Source organism: Crinia signifera, chromosome 5 (assembly GCF_055691185.1).
Source record: "Crinia signifera chromosome 5, ASM5569118v1, whole genome shotgun sequence".
In the NCBI taxonomy this organism is placed as follows: Eukaryota; Metazoa; Chordata; class Amphibia; order Anura; family Myobatrachidae; genus Crinia; species Crinia signifera.
In genome coordinates this window covers 318,006,085-318,010,567 of record NC_139221.1, presented here as the reverse complement: position 1 = coordinate 318,010,567, position 4,483 = coordinate 318,006,085, and the positions used below count along the sequence as shown (strand labels likewise).

The following is a 4,483-nucleotide window of genomic DNA, read 5'->3' as shown; positions in this document are numbered from 1 at the left end:
AAAGTTACCATGGTTGACTTCACTGTCAAACAATGTATGAGCAGCCTCATCCTTCCCCCTATAAGCAAGGCATTGCCTAGCGATGTATAGTATGATAGCAATCAATCGACAGATTACCATGCGATTGTGCTGTACTAATTCTCTCTTTTTGTTGGCTAAATTTACATTAATTAAAGTTTCGATGTCACTTCTTTTGTCAGCAGATAAATATGCATTCACAGCTACATGGTGCAGGTTAGATTCCTCATGTTCCCTAACTCTGTCATAAACATGGTCCTTATTAACCTGCCATCCAATAATAAAATTACTCTTCCTATTACCACAAAATGCCATACATGTGGAACAAAACATTTTTTCACTGTCAAGACAATAAGACAACCATTTCCTTTGAATGGCACTTCCTCCAGGTACATGCCTATAGTAGACCTTATGTGCCTGGAATGGCAGTGTATGGGTAGCATCTGAAGATGGCTGCACAGGATGAGCTTTCATAAAATGTAATTTAACAGAAATACTGCATGATACTTCAGGCGCATCAAAAACATTACAGTTCTCAGATAAAGATGGAACAAGGGTAAATGATATCTCACAGTCTGTCGAACCGTCTGAATCCTCAGCCTGGGCTTCAGTGACGCTGGCAGTACCGATGTTTTCTCCGGAGCATTCAGGTTCACTTGGCTCAAGAGATGGCATTTCACCGGCACTTAATACTGATGCTGCAGCTTCCTTTTCTATTGTTCCTTCAGAAACATTTTGACCCGTTGATTCTCCAGCAGCATCTGCACAGATGTTCTTTGGCTGCCATAGCTTCAGTTGGCCTGGTGCATGTCCTGCTTCTTTAAGACTCTTTTGTGAAGCCTGCAGTCTTTTTACAGAGCCACTTTTATATTTTTTCTTTTTTGCCAAGTCCTCTTTGTCTTGTGAAGAACTTTTCTTTGAACACATTTTATAGTGCCTAGCAAGAATACAAACAGTGTTATTTGTCATATGAAATAGGCCATATGTAGATACATTGACAGATATCCAATGCTGTCCCCCATTAACTAATTCTTTATATATCTTCTAAATATCCACATCACCCCTTCCTCCTTCTAGAGCAACTTATCTTGACAAAATTTACTTAATTAATGCAGTATAGTTGTGCCCTATTTTATAAACCATAATGGTTATGTACCATAATAGTGCCCTGGTTACATTATACCACAGTGCTCAAGTATATTATGTCACATTGTAGTGGCCCAAGTTAACAATATGCCACAATGTACTGCTGCAACAATAAATGTCACATGGCACCCTCAATTCATGTTATGCAAAACAGAACTTAGGTCCTAATTCTGATCTGATCGCAGTCCAAATTTGTTCGTAAAATGGCCAAAACCATGTGCACTTCAGGTGGGGTGTGCTGAAACTGTAATATAAAATGAGTGTGTAAAAAAAAAGCCAGTATTTACCCTGCACAGAAACAAAAAGAAAACATCCAAATTTAACTCTGCACATGTTACATCTGCCCCAGCCCCGCCTTCAGTGCACATGCTTTGACATTTTACAAACAAATGTGTACTGAGCACAGATTATAATAAGTCCCTGACTGGGGGAGAAGTGGCAGCCAATCCCCCTATAAACTGCACTGAACCTATACGGGTCACAGGATCGCATAAAATATATGTTGATGGTGTTGCCATTCACTATTGGTGGGAAAAAAAAGAAGCCAAACCATACCATTGTATAGCTAGCATTACAGTTATGAAATGGAAAAAGTACCAACCAATAAGCTTTTGATATTTTACAAAAACATGATTGAGACATGATACATACCAGAGGTGTAACCCAGGCTGGATGAGTCCAGAAGAAGCAGGATGAGGAGGCTGGCAGGGGCCGTATGAGGCTGCTGGCAGAGGCCGGATGAGGAGGCTGGATGAGGCCGGATGAGGAGGCTGGCAGAGGCCGGATGAGGAGGCTGGCAGAGGCCGGATGAGGCGGCTGGATGAGGAGGCTGGCAGAGGCCGGATGAGGAGGCTGGCAGAGGCCGGATGAGGCTGCTGGATGAGGAGGCTGGCAGAGGCCGGATGAGGCTGCTGGATGAGGAGGCTGGCAGAGGCTTGTGATGCTTCTCAAAAAGTAGGATTGTCCAGCTGAAAATAGAGATCAGAATGTTTAGGAGGTTGAAACATGTAATCATTCAGATCATTCCCTATTCAACTGGAATTTACACACATACCAGAAGTCACCGTGTAAACCAGAATGGCAGAGGCCGCAGGAGGCTGGCAGAGGCCGGATGAGGCCGGATGAGGAGGCTGGATGAGGAGGCTGGCAGAGGCCGGATGAGGAGGCTGGATGAGGAGGCTGGCAGAGGCCGGATGAGGCTGCTGGATGAGGAGGCTGGCAGAGGCCGGATGAGGCTGCTGGATGAGGAGGCTGGCAGAGGCCGGATGAGGCTGCTGGATGAGGAGGCTGGCAGAGGCCGGATGAGGCTGCTGGATGAGGAGGCTGGCAGAGGCCGGATGAGGCTGCTGGATGAGGAGGCTGGCAGAGGCCGGATGAGGCTGCTGGATGAGGAGGCTGGCAGAGGCCGGATGAGGCTGCTGGATGAGGAGGCTGGCAGAGGCCGGATGAGGCTGCTGGATGAGGAGGCTGGCAGAGGCCGGATGAGGAGGCTGGCAGAGGCCGGATGAGGAGGCTGGCAGAGGCCGGATGAGGAGGCTGGCAGAGGCTTGTGATGCTTCTCAAAAAGTAGGATTGTCCAGCTGAAAATAGAGATCAGAATGTTTAGGAGGTTGAAACATGTAATCATTCAGATCATTCCCTATTCAACTGCAATTTACACACATACCAGAAGTCACTGTGTAAACCAGAATGGCAGAGGCCGCAGGAGGCTGGCAGAGGCCGGATGAGGCTGCTGGATGAGGAGGCTGGCAGAGGCCGGATGAGGAGGCTGGCAGAGGCCGGATGAGGCTGCTGGATGAGGAGGCTGGCAGAGGCCTGATGAGGAGGCTGGCAGAGGCCTGTGATGCTTCCCAAAAAGTAGGATTGTCCAGCTGAAAATAGAGATCAGAATGTTTAGGAGGTTGAAACATGTAATCATTCAGATCATTCCCTATTCAACTGCAATTTACACACATACCAGAAGTCACCGTGTAAACCAGAATGGCAGAGGCCGCAGGAGGCTGGCAGAGGCCGGATGAGGAGGCTGGATGAGGAGGCTGGCAGAGGCCGGATGAGGAGGCTGGCAGAGGCCGGATGAGGCTGCTGGATGAGGAGGCTGGCAGAGGCCTGATGAGGAGGCTGGCAGAGGCTTGTGATGCTTCCCAAAAAGTAGGATTGTCCAGCTGAAAATAGAAATCAGAATGTTTAGGAGGTTGAAACATGTAATCATTCAGATCATTCCATATTCAACTGCAATTTACACACATACCAGAAGTCACTGTGTAAACCAGAATGGCAGAGGCCGCAGGAGGCTGGCAGAGGCCGGATGAGGCTGCTGGATGAGGAGGCTGGCAGAGGCCGGATGAGGAGGCTGGCAGAGGCCGGATGAGGCTGCTGGATGAGGAGGCTGGCAGAGGCCTGATGAGGAGGCTGGCAGAGGCCTGTGATGCTTCCCAAAAAGTAGGATTGTCCAGCTGAAAATAGAAATCAGAATGTTTAGGAGGTTGAAACATGTAATCATTCAGATCATTCCCTATTCAACAGCAATTTACACACATACCAGAAGTCACCGTGTAAACCAGAATGGCAGAGGCCGCAGGAGGCTGGCAGAGGCCGGATGAGGCTGCTGGATGAGGCCGGATGAGGAGGCTGGATGAGGAGGCTGGCAGAGGCCGGATGAGGCTGCTGGATGAGGAGGCTGGCAGAGGCCGGATGAGGCTGCTGGATGAGGAGGCTGGCAGAGGCCGGATGAGGCTGCTGGATGAGGAGGCTGGCAGAGGCCGGATGAGGCTGCTGGATGAGGAGGCTGGCAGAGGCCGGATGAGGAGGCTGGCAGAGGCCGGATGAGGAGGCTGGATGAGGAGGCTGGCAGAGGCTTGTGATTAGGGAAGCCAATCCCGGGGCATTTTTTCAATCCCGGAATTCGGGATTGAAAAATGCCCAATCCCGGGATCCCCGGGATCCCGGGATTGGCTTCCCTACGTATTAAAAACCCACCTCGGCCGCCCCGCATATTTACTTACAGATGCGTGGTGCGGCCGGGTGGGTGGGCGAGCCGGGGTGATGGAGACCGGGCTGGTCCACTGGTGGCATGCCGGCAGGTCCGCTGCTGGCTGGACGGGCTGGTCCGGTGACAGGACGGCTGGGCGGGCTGGTCCGGGGACAGGGCGGCTGGGCAGGCTGGAACAGTATCGAGGCAGACAGCCTGTGCGGCCTGCGCAGCGTGACCTCTGACGTCGTCACGCTGCGCAGAGCCGCGCTGCCCGGGACGGGAGAAGCCGGGCAGCTGCTGAGCACCCGCTCAGACGCTGCCCGGCATTAGACTGCGCATGCGCAGTCT

General features: G+C 50.9%; 1 protein-coding gene across 1 annotated transcript; it reads right to left on the bottom strand.

Moving 5' to 3' along the window:
* Positions 1-2,598: 2,598 nt before the first annotated feature.
* LOC146079776 (uncharacterized) lies at positions 2,599-3,861 on the bottom strand. The gene is made up of 4 exons (XM_083186421.1): positions 3,413-3,861; positions 3,122-3,326; positions 2,831-3,035; positions 2,599-2,744 (listed from the first exon to the last, which is right to left on the bottom strand). The coding sequence occupies exons 1-3, from the start codon at positions 3,654-3,656 to the stop codon at positions 2,837-2,839; spliced, it is 648 nt and encodes a 215-aa protein (XP_083042547.1). The 5' UTR covers positions 3,657-3,861; the 3' UTR covers positions 2,599-2,744; positions 2,831-2,836.
* Between the last annotated feature and the right edge of the window lie 622 nt (positions 3,862-4,483).

Excerpts from the sequence above, each read along its gene's own strand:
- LOC146079776 (XM_083186421.1), bottom strand. The coding sequence starts at position 3,656 with ATGTTTCAACCTCCTAAACATTCTGATTTCTATTTTCAGCTGGACAAT. Across the intron at positions 3,327-3,412 it reads GGTTTACACAGTGACTTCTG|CTGGACAATCCTACTTTTTG; the intron begins GTATGTGTGTAA and ends TTCTATTTTCAG. Across the intron at positions 3,036-3,121 it reads GGTTTACACGGTGACTTCTG|CTGGACAATCCTACTTTTTG; the intron begins GTATGTGTGTAA and ends CTCTATTTTCAG.